Raw genomic sequence first — 17,753 nt, forward strand, 5'->3', positions numbered from 1 at the left:
GAGGGGAGCCTGGGCAGCCTCTGCACCATCCCCATCCGCAGTTTGACGGTGGAGGCTCCCTTCGACGTTCTTTGGGCTGAAGGCAGGGCCGCTTTGAGACCCTCCGCCCTCCCTCCTCGGGAGCCAGCGGTTCCCTCCTGGCGAAGAAGCGCGCGTCGTGTCGGCCCCCTTGGCCTTTAAGGCTGGGGCGGAGACTCCCTCCCGCACCGACCCAGCCGGGCTTTGTGCCTCCGCGCACGCGGCGCTCCTCGGCGTCTCGCCGCAACCCTGCCTCTGCCTCCGCCCCCGCCCCCGCCAGGCGCCCACCCCGGCCAGCGGGCCTGCTCCCCGCCTCCACAGGCGCAGCGGCGGCGGCAGCGGCAGCAACAGACGGCGACGGCGACGGCGAGGGCGACGGGTGGTGCCGGCGGTAAGCCAGCCTTGTCTTGGCTGCTCTGGCCTCGGTCCCTCGGTCAGGCTGCTTGCTTTCCCCCGCGGGTCCCTCGGCGGCCCTGACGGCGTTTCCGGGGCTGTGCATGTGGCAAGCGAGGCGGGATGTGCGTCCGGGTTGGGCCGGCTCCGCTCCTCCGGGCTGCCGGTCTCCGCGGAGGCGACTCTCCCGCAGCCTCCCTCACGCGCCCGCCGGGACCCGGGCCAGGGACGCCGAGGGTTAGTGAGACGGCGGCGGCCGGGTTGGGCCCCTGGGACGTGGGGCGAGGCGCCGCTTGCAGGGCTGCCGGGAGGGTCTGGCGGGGCGCGGAGGCTACGGCCTGGGCGGGCGAGTGCCGGTGCGTCGGGGCTGGAAGGAAGGGGGGGGGGTCTGGCCCGTGGCTGCGCTGGCCCCGGGAAGAGAAGGAGCCGGAGCGCCGCCGCCGCCGCCGCCTGTGCTTTGCGCGCATGGGGATGGCAAGAGGGTGCTCTGCTGCCCGGTAGCCCCCGGGGATTTCCCTTCAGCCCTTGGCCCCACCTTCATCTGTTATAAGGACCGAGCGGAGGTTGCTTGGACGACGCTGGCGGAGGGGCCTGGAAGGTTTGACTTCTCCTGAGAACGCTTTCTTCCGACTGAGCCCTACTGGGTGGGGTTCCGAGGAGACCTATTGAGGATGGCTTTTCTCAGTCTGATACTCCTGGTTAGCCGTTGCTGGTAGGAGAAGGCATTTCAGGCATGCTCAGGGGCCCTCTTCTGTTATGCTTTTCATAGGGACCATGACCGTCTTCTGCCAGTCTTCAGCTTTGGTCCCCGATAGAAATGCTGCATTTGGGGGTCTCTAGCAAGTTTGGTAAGGAAGACTGAAGGTGTGGACGTTCTGTGGCCGAGGAAGCCTTTCAGATATATTGATGAAGGCTCTCTACCTATCTCTCATTGGGCTGTGTGCACCTATGGCTTGCCAGGGAGTTTACCTGGAAGGCGGTGGATATGTATCGGATTGGCTGACTGCAAGTTCACGGGAAAAGGTTGACAGGTCCAAAATGGTAGCTGATTCTAATTGACCATCTGTTATATCTCTTCATAGTGTCTCTTAATACTGAAAATGCAGTAGGTGGAAAACACAGCAGGAAAAAAAGTATCCAGGAAGTGTTGCTAACAGGTACAGAGTCAGCTGTGTAGCTGATGGAGACCACTCACCCAGGGTTATCTTCTGTTATTGTCTGTTTGATTTAGCAGCTCTGAGCAGTTGGGTCATCAATGCAAACACTAGGAAAATCCTAATGTATGGGAAATCCCTGAAGCTGGGAAGGAAGTGCTTGTCTATGCACTACATTTGTTGTTGTTAGGTGCGAAGTCGTGTCCAACCCATCGTGACCCCATGGACAATGATCCTCCAGGCCTTCCTGTCCTCTACCATTCCCCGGAGTCCATTTAAGTTCACACCCACTGCTTCAGTAATGCGGTACATTAAGAGTTCCTAAAGGGGTGGTATGTCATCCCCCTGTAGGCAGTCAAAGAATCTAGGGGGTGGTGAGGACTTTTGAGGCAGTACAGGGGGGGTGAGAAATGTTGGGGCATTAGGGGAGGCCAGCAGTCTGACTCTTACTGCAGCGGTTGTGTTTTCCTAGCAAGAGACATTCCAAGGTGCTTGCCATTGCCTCCTCCTGGGTAATAGTGGCCCTGAATTCCCTTGCTGGTCTTCCATCGCAATGCTGACCAAGGCCAACCCTGCTTAGCTTCCTGAAGAAGGTGGGGTGGATGGGATCCTATTCCTGCTGAGTTCCTTCCCTCCTCCTCAGACTCTGTCTTTTCCAGGCTCCACCCAAGATCTCCAGGAATTTCTTAACCCAGGGTTAGCAACCCTTCCCCCAAAGTCTCTATCTTTGGGAAGCTGGAAAAGCCTTTTGCTTGCTTCTCTCCCTCCCTTCTTCGCTTTCTCCCCAGTGAGGAGCCAAAGTAGCTTTTACAAACAGGTTATATATATAAAATTCCAGACTAAAATATGGCTGCTGCCCAACTACCAAAAAAGTATAGGAACATAGTGTCTTTTGTATTTGCAATAGACCTAACATTGGGAAAGAAATGTGAATTCATATATGGGGAAGGTACTAGGGATATGTCTTGGCAGTCAAGGGACAACAGCCCAAAAAAGTTGGGAACTGCTGCTCTACATCTTCCACAGGTTAGCTTTTTAATGTAATGCTTGTAATGTGTAGCACACTTTACTGTGCTTGTCCTGCGTGTTGCACAGAACATCACCAAGCTAGCCATGTTCATTTCTGTAGGCAAGATGGGGATTGAACACAAAGGTATAAGACATGTTGCAAGCCTGTATGGTGTTCCCATTGATTACCACAGTGGGGCAATATAACATGTAATTTTGCCATGAGTTGCCTGGAGAGTTGTGACTTTAGGGATTTGTATTCAACTGAAGAGCTTGGCTATGTCTTACTCTCAGAACCAGCACCTCAAGTCAATCATTAGTGGCATAGAAGCCTGTTTCCTAAGGCAGCTAAAATATGTGGAGTAGGAACCTTAACTTTTGTGTGTGTGTGTGTGTGTGTGTGTGGTAAGGATGAGTGGGAGGGACACAGCATAGATTTATGGGATTAAATTGGTATTGGAAGGAACTAACAGGGTGGGGAAGGAAAAGAGTCAACAGATTGTACTGAATGGAATGAGATCAAATCCTCAGAGAGAGGCGAGGAGCTGCCTTGACATCTGGGTGTATCTTTGAAAAAGGTTTTTTTTCTTTTTGTTGAATTGGAGTATGCATAGAAAAATGACAGCAATGGATAGCATACAGATTGCTGGGATGAGGGAATGTGCGACCATAAACTATATATTACTGCATTTAAATTGCAACTGTAGATGGTGATAGTTTTTATATTTAAATATGAGTTTCAGATATTCCTGTTTTAGAATAATTGTTTGTGTAGTACAGTGGCAAAAATACCATGCAAATGTAACACAAGTTAAAAAAACAGAACTTGGCTGCGAACCGTCTTTTTCCACTGTTGCTTCAAAAAGTTGTCTACTTTTTTTAGCGTGTCATATCAGTATTTGAGTAGTGCTTGAGCCTGCTTGAGACTTGTTCTAGAAGTTGTTCTAGAAGTTCTAGAAATTGGTGTAATGGACTGTAATTTCAAAAATCTTTAGGGCTTCAAAGTGCATACCCACATTTCACTCTTATGCTCTCTAGATATTGCTTTAGGATGCTTTGGGCTGATACTGCGTTGAACAGGGGGTTGGACTAGATGGCCTGTATGGCCCCCTCCAACTCTATGATTCTATGATATAAGTTAGTATCCTAACTATGATAGGCCAGATTGAGGTGTAAATGTGCAGTGCTGTCCTAAAACAAATAGCTATTACCAAACCAATTTACTTCAGTGGATTTAGGTTTATAACTCAGATTTTAGGATTATACAGACTTTCAGTTGAATCTAGATTGTGGGAATTAGATATTGGTTATCATTCCATTTCAGTGTCTCTCAATAAAAAAAATTATAAACTTATTAAATTACATGTATGTCTCTAAAAGTATTTGTATCAATCAATGGTTTATTACGATCCAGCATACAGAAAACACCATAACAGAATTACACAACAGTCATTCAGACTATATTGTTTGTATAATGACAGATGCATTTCCTTTATACTGGGCTTTAATATTTTTTTTCTTGGGGAGGGGAAGATTGTTATAGAAATTAACATGCACTAGTTGTGTGTTCTGCAGCTCCCACTTTTAAACCATAAACACGTATTGTAATCCTGATTCAGGAGTTGTATGTATTGCAGGAACAAAGAGTATCAGCTATGTGTCAGTTGTAAGCAAGGCCTGTTCAAATATTTCTTTCACCAAGAGACTGCCTTCTGCACCTGCAGTTTGGGAAAAATCCTGCTGATCTTGTTGAGAGACTACTCTTGCTTAGCCATTTCTTGGCCTTTTAAAGTTTGGTTCATGCTTTTGGGTCTAGTAAAGTTACTGAAGGCTGCTCTCAGGGGAGTGATCACACTGATTTGCAGTTTCCAGAAGGGGATGAGATGGAGTAGAACATAGATTCAAGTGAGAACATGGACCCATAAGTTTCAGGGCAGAAACTAAGAGGGAGTTTTGCACATATGTTCAATCTCACTAGCACAAGGAACACTGGACACCAGAAAGCTGTTTGATTGTGATTATATGTTCAGCTGCAGAGGTACAGGGTAGGCCAAACAGAATCAGACCAGCTGTGGGCAGTAGGGCATAAAGAAAGAACATTCATTCTAGCTTGGAGTTTCTAACCTCCTTTTGATGGTCAGCTAAGTCCTGTGTGAATGAAAAACCTGCTTTTGGGATTTTAGACCTTGGAGTTCTGTCTTTACTTTGTATCTTCAGTCCGGCCAGGTGATAACTGGGTCAGATGACAGTTCAATTATTTTTCCTTATTTTGTGCTGCTTCTATATAACCCTTATTAACCATACTCTTTGAGGAATGGTAGACGACAGGAAGGCCTGGAGGATCATTGTCCATGGGGTCACGATGGGTCAGACACGGCTTCGCACCTAACAACATCAAACCATACTCTGGGGTGTTATTTGGGTTTTGAGGCTTCAATCTAAACCAACCACCTTGGTTACAGTTGGCAAAGTAATTCCAGAGATAACTTCTTGATTAACACCCAATAGGGATGGAGACTCCGTCCCAATTGGTGGTGGCATGTTACCCTGGACAGTAAGGATTCACTCCCCAATTCTGTGCATTTTGATCTTGACCTTCACCCCAAAGCCTTCTTGTGGGACAAGGGAGCTTTGACAGATCTACATTATTGAGTTAATGTATGTTCCAATTATGCTCTATAAATGCTGTATGCTGGTATTTATTAGATAAAACCCAGTACCTAAAGGTAGTATATATATCTTTGTAATCACAATATTAATAGTGAATCTTATATTCCCATTACTAGTGTTAAAAATATGGTATTTTTCAGTTTGGGTCTATTGACAGCCCCCTGCCCCCCCCCCCCCCAAATGATATTTCCGAAAAGTCCCAGGTGCTGGACAAAGGAGCATTAGTCAGACTGGATGGGATTTGGAATAGGAAGACAAATTTAAACTTTGAGTTTGTAATTTAATGAGAAACAACCTGAAGAATAGTGTAGCAAAGACAGGCCATGCTCATTGCTCTCCAAGAAACACTGAACATGGAAGGTAATTGAATTCAAAAGAAAGAGAAAGGTCAGTCAGGGGGAAATCAACATGATTGGGGGAAATCAACATGATTGTGATAGCATATAGCATTTTAGATGGCAAGTATTGTGGGATGTCCACTCAGGTAGGCATTCCCCAGCCAAAATTCTCTCCCCTCACCCCAAACTAGGATACTGTAGCTCCTGAAGGCTGTGACTATTTTGAAGCTAAAAGAGCCCAGGTAGGGAGACAAATTAGGATGGGAGAAAAAGAGTTCTTAATTAGTGACATGTTCCCCTTTGAACCATAAATGGGGTAGAGCTCTTAAAAGGTTAAGAAGTGTCCTGTAATGGGGGGAAGTGTGAAGATAAGGCTGAGGAAGCATATCATGAAGCATTTATTCTCCCAGTACAAATTATCTTCTCCCACCCACTCTAGCTTACAGAAGAAGAGGAATAATGCTTCTATAACTGTATTTGAGGGGATTGATTGGCTGTTTTAGAAAATATATATATATAGCTGTATTTTGATGTGACACTGTTTACTAATTTAACAGGATTAACTTTTGCTTATATATTCCCACTGACATGATGGTCAGTTCATAGTCTGAGGAACGGTGCTTGCACTCAAAAGCTCACACCTTGAATAAATCTTTGTTGGTCTTAAAGGTGCCACTGGACTCTGATTTTGTTTTGTTGTGCTTCCTAGACTGTTTAACAAGCCAAGGGGGGCCCCCACCTGGACATTGCATCTCTCTCTCTCTCTCCCTTCTATCCTTCCATCCATCCCTTTATCTCCTTTCTCTCTCCCATCCATCCCTTTCTCTTTCTCTTCTACTTTTCTTTCTTCCATCCCTTTATCTCCTCTATCCCCTTCTCTCTGTCTTTCTCACTTTCTCTCTCTCTCCTCCTCTCTTTTGCTATGCCTTCCTTCCTCCCTTCCACCCACTATTCCGGACATTGTGTCTCTCTTCCTCCCTCCAGTATTCAGGACAGTGCATCTTTCTCCTCCCTCCCTCGAAACCCAAGCCTTCACAGCACCACACTACACCATGCTAGTGCCCGTTGTATTTTTTGTATTTTTTGCTACAACGGGCTTCAGCTACTAGTAGGCATAATAAAACAAGCAAAAATTGCGCTACAATATTGAATATTGTTCAAGGAACCCTTAAACACAGCTGGGTTTTTCATACTTGTTTTGGCACAACAGCCATATTGCAAGCTGCTTTGGACTCTTTCTAGCCAAGGGGAGTATTAAAATTCTGTCAAATATTGTGAGATTACATTAGAGTAAGGGCAGCACCTCACTTCTTCCTGCTTGACTCCCATGATATTACAAGATTTCTGTTTCTAGGAAGAAGGGGCTGAAGTGTATGCAATGTCAATGGAAAATTTATCTTTGTGTCCACCAATGGTGGTTTAGATCAGTGGTCCCCAACCTTTTTATCACTGGGGACCACTCAATGCTTGACAATTTTACTGAAGCCCGGTGGGGTAGTTTACTCCTGTACTCTCAACCACTGCCCTAACGCTCTCTGATCGCCATGGTAATGTTTAAACCTCCCTTCAAAATAAGATATAGACACGCCACAACAATGAACATAAGGAACATTTTATTTTCATGGAAATTTTAACTTATGGTAGTGACAAATCAGTGGGAACCCTGAGCTTGTTTCTCTGCAACGAGATAGTCCCATCTGGGAGTGATGGGAGACAATGACACCCAAAGTGTTTTGTAAAGGGCCGGGGGGGGGGGAGAAGGGGGGAGAAGAATGTCTGAGTCTGTATTCACTGAACCTGCAGACTTAGCAGCTTGTTTAGAGCAATGTGTTATGACAGCATGTGTAAGGAAGGCCTACGACCGTGTCAAAAATATTATACACCTAGGCTGGAAGCCTCCTAGATTTCAGGCCCTAGGCTTCAGACCAGTTAGCCTAATGGTAAATCTAGCCCTGAAAAAAATAATTACTGGTGTGGAGTCTCCAATGTCACAAGGAAAGTTTGTGGCAGAATTAGAAACTGAAATCAAATGTCCTTGTCCATTGCCTTGATCCCCAACTCATTTATTATTGCTTTGTCTTTACAGATCTGGGAGATCTACAGTAACACTGTGAAATAACTGCAGCCTTTTGTCAGTGGCTAAGATGTTGGAAGAAGATATGGAAGTGGCCATCAAGGTGGTGGTGGTGGGGAATGGAGCTGTTGGGAAGTCCAGTATGATCCAGAGATACTGCAAAGGAATTTTTACAAAAGACTACAAGAAGACTATTGGAGTTGATTTCCTGGAAAGGCAAATTCAGTATGTATTTAACAGGAACACAATGTCTTGTTTCTTTTTTGATTAAAGCTTTTGTAAGTGCTGAATTAATGTTCTCCCAGGGAAAAGTGCTGTGACAGTATTCCCCATAGAACTAAAAGTGAGGCATTCATATGCTAACTGCATATGATTGCCCGATTTATCAAGTTGAATAACATGCAAAAACTCTTATGGTTTGTTTGTAAAGTAACTTTCAAGAAAACAAAGTATCATCAAGATGAAATAAGACAGGATAAGGCAGGAAATTTTTATATGATTAGAAAATATGGTCCATAGTGGATATGAACATTATGACAAAAGCAAACAATTCTTCTTGCATAATTTTTCACTGTCAACATGTTTCAAGTTCTTGAAATCCTGTGTGCTGTTGATTTTAGAGTCCATGATGAAGATGTCCGATTAATGCTGTGGGACACAGCAGGACAAGAAGAATTTGATGCAATTACAAAAGCTTATTATAGAGGCAAGTAACATTATTGGTATACATTAAATCAGCTGGTTTTATAGCGCCAATCAATTTACTGATAGGGTTTTATGTTGATAAGTATATATTAAAGCTTTGTTTGCTATCATCAACATGAAATGAAAAAGTCTGTAAGCTATTTAATTATCTTCTGATTATCACAGAGATTTTGAAAGTTGTGTGTTACTTCTGTGAAACTGAAACAAATATTTAATATATATTTCTTTTAAAAATCACATTAAAGGTCTAATGTTTTTAAGTACTATATCTCCCAAATTACATATAGTCTTTTGGAGCTGCAGTTAAGTAGTAAAATTGGTCAGATTTTTAAGGAAACAGTGTATCTGTGGAATTTTTGTGTATAGTATGGTCTGCCCCCAAATGCAATTCTTAGATTCCCCCTCTAGGTAAAGAATGTCCTTTAAAAAGTATGTGTCCCTGGTTCCATAAAGGACTATAATTTTTGTAGCTAGTTAAATGTGTTTTGGATTGGTTGCTTGGAGAGATTCAATGCCAAAACAATATGCTGTGTGTCATTTAATCTCTTCAAGTAACACAGCCAGTCTAACTGCAGCAGTATGGTGCAAGGGATATAGCCTTTGTTTGACATATATTTTGGTAGCCTCCACATGGGGGCAGTAATCTTTGAATATCCTTAGGTATTGGTGCAGACTCCTCCACCATGCATTTGTTCTTGTCTTTTCTTATGGACCCGCTGACTGAGGAGAACTAAACAGGCTTCTCTGAGGGAGAATGTGAACACACCTGGTTTGGAACAAATACTGGCTTTTGTATTAACATTAAAAAGTTGTACGGAGTGGGGTTATCGCCCCCCCTTCCTTTTTTTGACATGGGTTATTTTCCTCAAGACAAGCTCTATGATATTGTGCAGTGAAGCCATAAGGATTCTAAAAATCTTTGGTTATTAAGAGGTACTAAAGATGCTTCATTGAGAGTGGTACTTTAAGACAGGAGCATGAATACACAAATGGTGATGTATTCCAACATCTTTCTAAAAGGGTCGCATGCACAGAAAAACTGACCATTCCTGGATCCATCTTCCAGAGCCGAATGCATAACTTCAGTGGAAATTAATGTCTTTCAGTGGTCTTCATTGTGTTTTTGTGCATTTTGCAATATACCCATATAATTTCTCCTGTTGCCTTTAAGGAACATAGAGATAGAATTACTAATCAACTGAAAATAACCTCTAAATATATAAGTAAATAAATATATTATTTATTTCTGGTTTTGCTGTAAGCATTTGAGGGATGTTGCGAAGTCTACAAGGTTAATTACACTGTTACATTGCCTAGTATTTGCCTCTGATAGTCCTAGCTAAATAAGAATCAATTGATTGGCGTCCCTTTCTTACATGTGACTTTGCAGGTATATTTTATAACCCCACCATCTAAGAACGAGAGCTAAAGATATAGGCTATTGAGTTACATTACGTACGCAAGGCTTCTTAGTGCTCACACTACAGGAACAGCTCTGCAGAAGCCAGGGATAATGGTTACCAGTGTAAACTTACCTTTCATTCACTGTTTGCAGTGGAAGCTGGATAGAATGTCGCGAGTAGGCAGCCTTAAAAAAAAAAAGTGGCATTTTATTGTTCCGCTTCACTCCTGATAAGGGGTTCATTACATGGTTCTGCATATAAACAAATTAAGCCTTGGTTCCAACAGCCAAGACCCCTTTTGGCTCTGCACCCTTTGGGGCTTGAATTTATGCTTAATGATTGAAACCTGTCTTTTAGCTAGTGGATTTCATGTGACAAGGGAAGATTGCATTGGAAAGGTAAATGAGCTCTGCAACAGATTAAAATGGTGGTTGTACATAGTGTTGTTTCTGTGTACCATAGGGTTTCGTTTTTATACTGTTTTGTATATACGATACAAATATGATTACCAGGACACATCCATACTTAAAGGTGTATGTGCAGAAGAAGCATGTTGCTGCTACAGTGCTGTGTATGGTAACTGCCTATTCCTGTATTTTGTTACACCACAGGAAGAGAGTTTAGGATTGGCAACCACAGGAAGAGAGTTTAGGATTGGCAACCACAGGAAGAGAGTTTAGGATTGGCAGCCGCATCCCTTTTCTGCAGGGACAAAACCTTTGTTCCTGCTGGTCTGTTAATGAACCTGCAGCTCCACAAAGCAAGGACCTTTTTGAAAGATGATAGTAGTGAAACAGAACCAGAAGCAACTCTGGACCAAAAATGGCTCCTTGACCTCGCAGAAGGGCTATTGGTATGGTTTCACTTTGCGCCAGAGCTGTTCTGGCACAATAGTGTAATGGCACTCTAAACCTAAATCTCAGTAATTTACATGATTTGAGCAATGACTGAATCAGTCATATCCTGAACAGAAGAGATAATGTTTGGGGTTGGCATGTGGAAAGTGATTTCAATGGAGAAACTATTTGTTCCCTCTAACTTGCAGAAAGCCCTGACATGGATGGTCCGAGTTAGCCTGATCTCAGAGGCCAAGAAGGGTCGGTCCTGACTAGTATTTGGATGGGAGACCTCCAAGGTTATACCCACTAGTTGGATCACAATTCCAGTGTTCACAGGCTCAAAAAGGCTGGGGACCCCTGGTGTAGTTAATCCAATGTGTTAGCTATGATTATTATTGTGTTTATTTTCTAGGAGCCCAGGCTTGTGTGCTTGTATTTTCCACCATTGATAGAGAGTCTTTTGAAGCAATTCCTAACTGGAAGGAGAAAGTTGTATCTGAAGTTGGAGAGTTACCTACAGTTCTTGTTCAGAACAAGATTGACCTCCTAGATGATTCTTGTATAAAGAAGTAAGTGTTATTAGCATATTAACATAATTATGTTTCTAAGCATTTAGTAGTAGGATATTCAGGTATATTCAGAATCCTATTCAGGTCCATTCTCTGGAGCTCACTTCCAGAAAAGTGTTCTTAAGATCGCACCATTAATGGCTTTGAATGGTTTCTATTGTAAGCATCTGATTGCCCAACTTTAAAAGAAGACATGTTCACCCCTAATACTTAGATGAAAATGCATAATTTGGATAAGAGTTGCTATACTTGTGTGTTACAGATGTTGCTTAAGATAACTTTATCCAGACTGGCATGCTTATATTAGATATAAAAAAGGAGGACAAACATCTTGTGATGGCAACCAACTTGTTTCTGTGGGACAGAACTGCATATAATGATTTATATGATTTATTTTAATTACACATTTTTTCCCCAAAGGGGTCTCAAAGTAACTTACACTCCTTTCCTCCATTTTAGCCCCACAACAAACCTCTGGGGTAGGTTAGGCTGAGAGTGTTTTATTCAGTATAAAGATGGTGTCCGTGCAAGGAGTGTGTAAAGGGACCACATCATTTGATTACACTGAACCCCCCTGAGGTCCATTTTTACCTAGCTAAGTTCCAAAGCCCTGGCATGAGTCTGGCTGGGGCAGCGGGACTGGTAGCTGAGCTTCCTCCATCTCTTTGAAAGTTGTCTTTTGTGAACAGGGCAGGCATGTAGAGATTTTCTGTATTTTAGGTCCACTAAAATCAACACAGCACAGTTTTGGCTCAAATTCTAACTGCATCTTCTGCTGGCAGAAGGAATTTTGACCAACTGGGAAATTTCACAACCCCACCCCTTTTTTTTTTACACTTATGCTGAAGGGTTTACAAGGCTCCAGCAAGAAGTGGAAGGTTATACAGTTCATTGCTCTGCTCATGCTAAATAGGGTCCAAACTACTGTTCTAGAGTGCCTCACCAAGGGCTTGGGTGGTGGTGGTCGAGAGAACATAATTCACCTGTGTTTGCAAAACATAGATTTTTAAGTGTGCTTACCTAGGTCTGGATGAAATAGCTTTCAGCGCCCCCCATTAGAGTTCCCTTGCATTAGAGTTCCTAATCTGACACTCTAACCCAGCCTGTCTTAACTTTTTTACCTTTGAGAAACCCCAGAAGTGGTGCAATCGTGCAGAATATGGTTGGGAAACATAGCTATGTACATGTCCAGTTGGGGCCCCTCCTCTTCCCACACCCTCCAGGCCATTTTGCAAGTGGGTGGCTAGTTAGGTAAAGGTTAAGGTATCCCCTGTGCAAGCACCGGGTCATGTCTGACCCTTGGGGGGATGCCCTCTAGCGTTTTCATGGCAGACTCAATATGGGGTGATTTGCCCAGCAAGCTGGGTACTCATTTTACCGACCTCGGAAGGATGGAAGGCTGAGTCAACCTTGAGCCGGCTGCTGGGATTGAATTTCCAGCCTCATGGGCAGAGCTTCAGACAGCATGTCTGCTGCCTTACCACTCTGCGCCACATGAGGCTCTGGGTGGCTGGTTAAACATGACCATATATGACCATTCAACAAATATTTAACAAATTTTACAAATATATTATGAATTAACTCCCACCCATTTGGGAAACCTTTCCAGGACAGTCAAGAAACTCCAGGGTTTCACAAAATCCTGGTTGAGAAAGTCTGCTCTAACCACACAACACCAATCTGGTTATATTTTCCAAAACATGGCTGATTCAGTGCTCCGCCATAATTCATCCTGAAGGTGCTTATCCAGTTTCACTCTAAAGGCACTGCTCACTGCAATGAAAAAAAATACTGATGTTTTTTCTTCCTTTTTGAACAGTGAAGAAGCTGAGGCATTGGCAAAAAAACTAAAATTAAGATTCTACCGAACATCTGTAAAGGAAGATTTAAATGTAACAGAAGGTAAGAGATATTAATTATGTACTGATACTATCCTGATGTGGTATTCTGACTTAACTTCAGATTGTAGGCAGAATTACAGCCTGACCTTCTGTCTGAGGTTACGTTTTGCTTCAGAAAATACATAAAATGGATGAGAAACAAATTCTGTGAGGCTGTTCTGACTCAGAAAAATGGGTCGGAGGGGCAGAAAACACTTTCCCCCTTTGGTCTGGTCCAAATTTAGGGTCTCTGCTGCACTTCTGGAATACGTTCCTGTGGGAAATCATGGTCAGCTTGGTGTAGTGGTTAGGACTTTGAATCCGGCGAGCCAGGTTTGATTCCCCACTCCTCCACATGCGGCCAGCTGGGTGACCTTTGGCTCACCACAGCACTGATAAAGCTGTTCTGACCGAGAAGCAATACCAGAGCTCTGTCAGCCTCACAGGATGTCTGTTGTGGGGAGAGGGAAGGGAAGGCAACTGTAACTAGCTAAACCTTCTTCTGTCAGATTTTACCCTTTCCTCGTACACAGCTCTGACGGGCTGGTTTAGGGCACCGCTTTCACTGGCTGCTGTGTTTGCCTGTTTTTTGTTTGTTTTTTAAACCCTGTTTTGTGTATTTCAGTTTTCAGGTATTTGGCTGAGAAGTATCTTCAAAGACTCAAACAACAAACAGCTGAAAATTCAGAAGTAGTACATACGAGTAGTAACAAAATTGGTGCGTATGCAGCATTTAAGTGTAGCCAGATAGTATTGTCTTGTTAGATATCCTAATTTGAGAAATCACTACAGGGGATAATATACTATCACTTGGTAGAATATGTCCTTGTGGCCATGATTACAGTGGTTACATCTTGTTGGCTTGTCCTCTCAAGAGCTTACAATGTCAAGTTGTACAAAGAACAACAGAGGATGCACAGTTCCCAGCACAATGTCAAGGTCTTGTCCATATGTACTACCATCAGTGAGAGTTATGCTGGCAAAGAATAACGAGTTGATTTAAATAAAACATCACTGGCATCAGGTGAAAATAGCTTTGTAAACAGGCTTTTGTACAGATACGCTAAGCTTTAGACTTCCTTAAAAGTGCTTCATAGTCAGTTTGACTCTTCTTCCCATTGTCCTTTTCTTCTTCCCTCACTTCACTTTTTCTTGTGTCCGAAGATTTGTTGGAGTTTGCTTTTCTGTTGGCTGTACTTAGTAACCAGATCAGGAGCCTGAATGAGTGCAAATGTCCATTTGCCTAGGTTTAGGCTCTGCACTGAAAGTAAACTTGACAGCAATATCTATTTGCCAACTTTGATCCTCTGTAAAGTTTTTTATAACTGTGTCTCTATATTGTTCAAATGAATCACCACAGCTACCAAATATAGACATTATATGAACAGCTAAGCTTAAAAAAAAACCTGTGGATTTTTAAAAGCATTAACTAGGCTTTGAGAAGGGCTTTAATTTAAGTTTAACTTAAGTTTCGCTGTTGGCACTGGCCCCATTTCCAAATACTCCAGGAGGCTAATAATCAGCTACTAACAACAAACTGGGCTGTCAGTTGCATCCAACCAGGTTTTCAGCTGAAGAAAAATATGGTGTTTTAAACTGTGTTTAGAATCCTGGGACCTGCTTGTATGAAATCCTTGTGGGTAGGAGATGGTAGTATTAGAGGGGAACTGTATTTTAATGAAAAGGCTGTTTGGATCTAGTGCTGTATTTCAAAGATGGTAGATTTGCTTAGATGTAATTATTTTTGTGTGTTGGTTTTAATTTAGGTGTTTTCAACACAGCCGGCGGAAGTCACTCTGGCCAGAATTCTAGCATGCTTAATGGTGGTGACGTCATCAACCTTAGGCCTAACAAGCAACGTACCAAGAAGAACAGAAGCCCTTTTAGCAACTGTAGCATACCCTAAAGATCTGAACAGAGAAGAAAAGACAGTCTGACAAAGCGTTTCAGCTGAAGTCAGGAAGGAATGCAGCTGACTGTAGTGGTCCAGTGCTTTCACAAGCGTTCCACACATGGGATCCCACGCTGATAGTGGATATTGCTGTTGCAATGAATTATCGTTGGTACATAGTTAAGACTAGTGGTGGCACAAGAATAGAACCATTGCCTCATACATTCATTTTACGTCGAATAGGACAACTTTCTGGTTGAAAGGTACGATGTATTAAAGTGTATAACAGTCTCACAAGTTCAACAGAAATTCCTGAATCTCAGTACCGCTCATGCTGTCTTAAGATAAAATAGTTTTTCTTACTTAATGACTGGATTATTCATTATGAAGTTATTTTAAAATAGAATAGAAATTACTCCAGTGGCAGTTTCATTGGTGCAATATTTGTATCATTTATAAATTCTAACTGAAGTATACATCTATAGATACTTGGTGAAAGATCCAGAAGTTACAATAAGAAGGTACGCAATCCAATTACGTTGTCCTGATAACTAAATGCTAAAGTGGCATCTTAAAACAGTTACCACTTCTAAAATTGCTGACATCTTTAATCAACCTTTCCAAAACAGTACTGTGCATGTTTAAAGATCTCCCATGTGGGCCTTTTTAAATACAGTTGTGCTGTGCCAAATAATGAATTTTTATGCTGCTACACTTAAAAATATTTTTGTCAAATTCATTTGATACACTTTCTAAATTTTAACTAGATAAATGTGAGATATAAAAGGAATAGCCAAGTGAAGCACGTCAAGTTTCCTTTTTAAAAAGAAAGAAATATAGCTTATATATTCATATGCTATTAATTTTTGGAAAAGATGATTGAATATTAAAGAGATTTGTTACCCAAATATTAAACACTTTTAAAGAATTTCTCCAGTGCGTCTTGTAATATCTACTGTGAATCCCATGTTCAGTAAGGTTTTCCTCCTCTCCTGTAGTTTCAAGATGCACCCTGTTCTTAAACACAATGCATGAATGTAAGGCTGCAAGTTTATCTGGGAGTAATTCTCATGACTTACTTCTGAGTAAATGTGCCTAGGACTAGTCTGGTGGAAAGTGCTGCATCGTTAACACTATTCCTTAACACTATTTCGCTCCCTTATATATTTGGGAAACAGCCTCCTGGGAGGAGACTGTACGGGCCCCTGTCTGTCCAGGTCTACCCTAATTGGCCCTCCCCCTCCAGCTCCCACCCTCCCTCCTTGCCTGCTAGAAGCCTTGTGGCTGCGGCCTCCATTATCGCCCACGAGGAGAGCAGCAGCGACAGGGCTTTGCGGCCCACAGGTTCACTCCTGCTGGGAGGGAAGTTTGCAGCCTCCCTGCGGGCCGCAAAGCCCTGTTGCTATGGCGGGGGGGGGGGCTTTCCACTCCCTTTAGCCCAGGAAGTGCTCTCACTGCGGCCAAAGCACTTGCCAGGCCAAAGGGAGCCTCCCGCGGTAGCACCGCCAGCGGGAGGGGGAGGGGGGGCTTTCCACTCCTTTTAGCCCTCTTTGCGGGCCAAAGTGAGCTGCGGCCAACCTCTCACGCCCTCCTGCCTGCCACCCCTTTCAAAGCCCATTTTTAAAATGGGCTTTGATACTAGCTGCTATATAATGGGTTTAGGATCAGGTGTTAAAATAGCTGTTTAGTGTTACAAGATCAATGGAAAAATTTGAATGTGTTTGCGTTGTCTTTTTTCAAAAGCATTAATTTATGCACGCATTTTCAGTATGAATTCTGTCTACATGTTCAATATTTCTGCAGAATTTGTGTAACAAAGTTCAGCCAGCATCAGATTATTCTGTTCCCAAAGTATATTGGCATAGTGCTAAGGTGCATAGATTATACATAAAGGCAGTTCAGATGATGTGGCACTGTAGTTCTCCCAGCCTGAGTTATATTGGTTTGTTGGATAAAATTATCTATTGCTATGATTTGCTTTTGCAAATGTATAATTTGCTTTTGCAAACTGTACTCATTGAAATACTGCATTTACATTGAAATACTGCATTTACATTCGAAAATATGTCTTAATCTGGCATTTGCATAGGAGAGGTCTTCTATTATTCTATGATTTTAAATACAATAATAAATATAACTTGTATATATTTTAGAGACGTCTTAGCCCAACTGTCTCTTTAACATGAGTACAAGAAACAAACAGCCACCCAAAAACTAAACAAAATTTTGCTTTCATTGCTGGCATAAGAGACATATTGGTCATTAAGCCTCTTTTCTTTTACTTTAAAATGTTGGATTAAGGATTTATTTTTAACAGGTACATTTAATCACCAACTGTATGTTTTTATGTGGGTCCGGTCCAAATTGGGATGAATTTATGGTACAGTGGCAGGGGTATGTAAACAAAATAAGAATTGTTCATTGTACATTTTAGTTCAAAATAAGAAAACTTTCAGATTAAACCAGTAGCCTTACATGCTGTCTACTACCTGAAGGACTTCTGACACCATTTTTTTGCTTTGTTTCCTTTGTATGCGTCATGTGAGTTTAAAGTCTGTCCATAACAATGTAATTGCCATCTATAGAGCCAGCATACGATTGTGGCAGCTTTGCTGAAGCTACAGGGATCTCAGTTTTGTCTGAGTTTGAGGGGGGTACCCTGTTCTTGGAGCCTGCACAGCACAATGGCTGCCATCCTTCTGTATTGAGTCAGTGGACTTCTAGGAACATCACAAGGGTTGAGGGAAGCGTAGCCAGCAGTAGGGGGTTAAGCAGTAAATGGACCTCGCTTCCACAAACGGAAATGCCTCA

General features: G+C 42.7%; 1 protein-coding gene across 2 annotated transcripts; it reads left to right on the plus strand.

Moving 5' to 3' along the window:
* The first annotated feature begins 202 nt into the window (after nt 1–202).
* On the plus strand, nt 203–17,094 carry RAB23 (RAB23, member RAS oncogene family). Of its 2 annotated transcripts, none has more exons than XM_077308040.1 (7): nt 203–409; nt 7,668–7,880; nt 8,276–8,361; nt 11,015–11,171; nt 12,991–13,073; nt 13,677–13,769; nt 14,818–17,094. In XM_077308040.1, exons 2-7 carry the CDS (start codon nt 7,726–7,728, stop codon nt 14,955–14,957), a joined length of 714 nt encoding a protein of 237 aa, XP_077164155.1. In that variant the 5' UTR covers nt 203–409; nt 7,668–7,725; the 3' UTR covers nt 14,958–17,094. The 2 variants fall into 2 exon arrangements, with proteins under 2 accessions (XP_077164155.1, XP_077164161.1); XM_077308046.1 differs by lacking the exon at nt 203–409 and adding an exon at nt 498–648.
* Nucleotides 17,095–17,753: the final 659 nt, after the last annotated feature.

The sequence above is a fragment of the Paroedura picta genome, chromosome 1, assembly GCF_049243985.1.
Source record: "Paroedura picta isolate Pp20150507F chromosome 1, Ppicta_v3.0, whole genome shotgun sequence".
Lineage (NCBI taxonomy): Eukaryota > Metazoa > Chordata > Lepidosauria > Squamata > Gekkonidae > Paroedura > Paroedura picta.

Coding starts and splice junctions, on each gene's coding strand:
- RAB23 (XM_077308040.1), top strand. CDS start 7,726: ATGTTGGAAGAAGATATGGAAGTGGCCATCAAGGTGGTGGTGGTGGGG. Junction 11,172..12,990: donor GATGATTCTTGTATAAAGAA/GTAAGTGTTATT, acceptor CTTTTTGAACAG/TGAAGAAGCTGAGGCATTGG. Junction 13,770..14,817: donor TACGAGTAGTAACAAAATTG/GTGCGTATGCAG, acceptor GTTTTAATTTAG/GTGTTTTCAACACAGCCGGC.